The sequence below is a fragment of the Dipodomys ordii genome, unplaced genomic scaffold, assembly GCF_000151885.1.
Source record: "Dipodomys ordii isolate 6190 unplaced genomic scaffold, Dord_2.0 Scaffold3, whole genome shotgun sequence".
Classification (NCBI taxonomy): Eukaryota; Metazoa; Chordata; class Mammalia; order Rodentia; family Heteromyidae; genus Dipodomys; species Dipodomys ordii.
Genome location: NW_012267219.1, coordinates 10,814,285 through 10,815,834, shown reverse-complemented (window position 1 = coordinate 10,815,834; position 1,550 = coordinate 10,814,285). Strand labels below are relative to the sequence as shown.

The window sequence follows — 1,550 nt, the reverse complement described above, 5'->3', positions numbered from 1 at the left end:
TTAAAATCCCTGAGTGGTCATTCAAGAATGCCAAGCATGAAGGGGTAAGATTTGGATCAGTCATAATAATTACTTCCTTAGGGGTGGAGGTAGTATATTGCTTTGTTAAGTCAAAACCTGCAGTTCAGTTTTCACAATGATCCTTGATGTTTGCAAGCCTACTCTCCTGTGTGCATCAATGGTAGGGTACACAGATTACCTTTGAACATTTAATACATACCATGCTCTAATGCCTTGTGGATCATGGACAATCCTCTTTGTACAACCTATAGCTTCAGTGATGTCATCTTGCAACAAAGCTAAAAGAGAAGGGTGAAGAAATGACAATGACTGAAGTAAAAATTTAATTTTCACCTTATATTCAGCCAGCTTTATCATTACACCAACGAGAAGAATACTAGGAAATTACCTTGCAAGAGAAACTAATAGTAAGATAGTTAGGGGACATGTTGAACTGAAACCTGTCTGTAAAAATACTTTAATAGTAATAATAGTGAAAAAAGATAATTGAAGAACACTCTTCATTCTGTACCATTTGACATGAACTAAATAATTTTATTTCTCATTTACCAGTTATCACAAGCACTAGAACTAAAAACTATGGGAAGGCCCTCTTTGTACCCAACACTGTAAAAGAAACACGCCTAATAATTTTTAGTCAAATTATATAACTAAAAACTTTTTCTAAAGAAATAGCCAAGGAAATAGAGCTGTGGCTCAAAGTGGCAGAGTGCTTTAGTAAAAGAACTCAGGGATAGCACCCAGAATTCAAGTCCCACAACTGACAAAAAAAATCATCCTCAATAATTAATCTCTAAATTATTTAATTAGATGTGATCATGACTATTTCAATAATATATTTTTGAAAATATAAGTTGTAACTAAAATATTGTGTTTATAATTCACTTTAAAATCTAGCAACAGCTGGGTGCCGGTGGCTCACGCCTGTAATCTTAACTACTCAGGAGGCTGAGATCTGAGGATCTTGGTTTAAAGCCAGCCCAAGGCAAGAAAGTCTTCTAATCTCCAATTAACCTCCAGAAAACCAAAAAGGAGCTGTGGCTCAAGTGGTAGAGCACTTTCCTTGAGCTGAAGAGCTAAGGGATGGCACTTATGCCCAGAGTTCAAGTCCCACGACCAAAAAAAAAAAAAAAATCTATCAACAAAGGTTTATCTAAAACACCCATTCAAGGTAAAAACTTTTAGTAATAATTCTTACTTTGCAACACTGAATAGAAGTCATTATAAGTGTTAATAATTTTAAATTGCAATTAAATAGCTGTATTATATGGCTCTATATATTAATACCTAATTTTGTACATTTGGAACAATTCATAATAAAAGTAAAACAATAAAAGACTATACAGCTATATTATCTCCAACTGTATATAAGTAAACAGATAGAATGTCAACTTGCTTCAATGACAAAGCTTCAATGACAAAGGCTCTTAACAATTAATTGTTCAGGGCTTTGAGATTATTAGACAGAGTATCTTTGAGCCATGTCCCTAAGTCCTTTTTGCTTCCTTATTTTTCAAATAGAGTCTCAT

General features: G+C 33.7%; 1 protein-coding gene across 1 annotated transcript in view; it reads right to left on the bottom strand.

Annotated features, from left to right (window-relative positions):
* Positions 1-161: 161 nt before the first annotated feature.
* Positions 162-1,550, bottom strand: part of LOC105989785 (lysozyme C) — a 27,882-nt gene continuing 26,493 nt past the window's right edge. Inside the window, exon 3 of the mRNA XM_013022006.1 lies at positions 162-299. Within this exon, the coding sequence (XP_012877460.1) occupies positions 196-299 (104 nt within the window). The 3' untranslated portion in view covers positions 162-195. The remainder of the gene's footprint in view (positions 300-1,550) is intronic.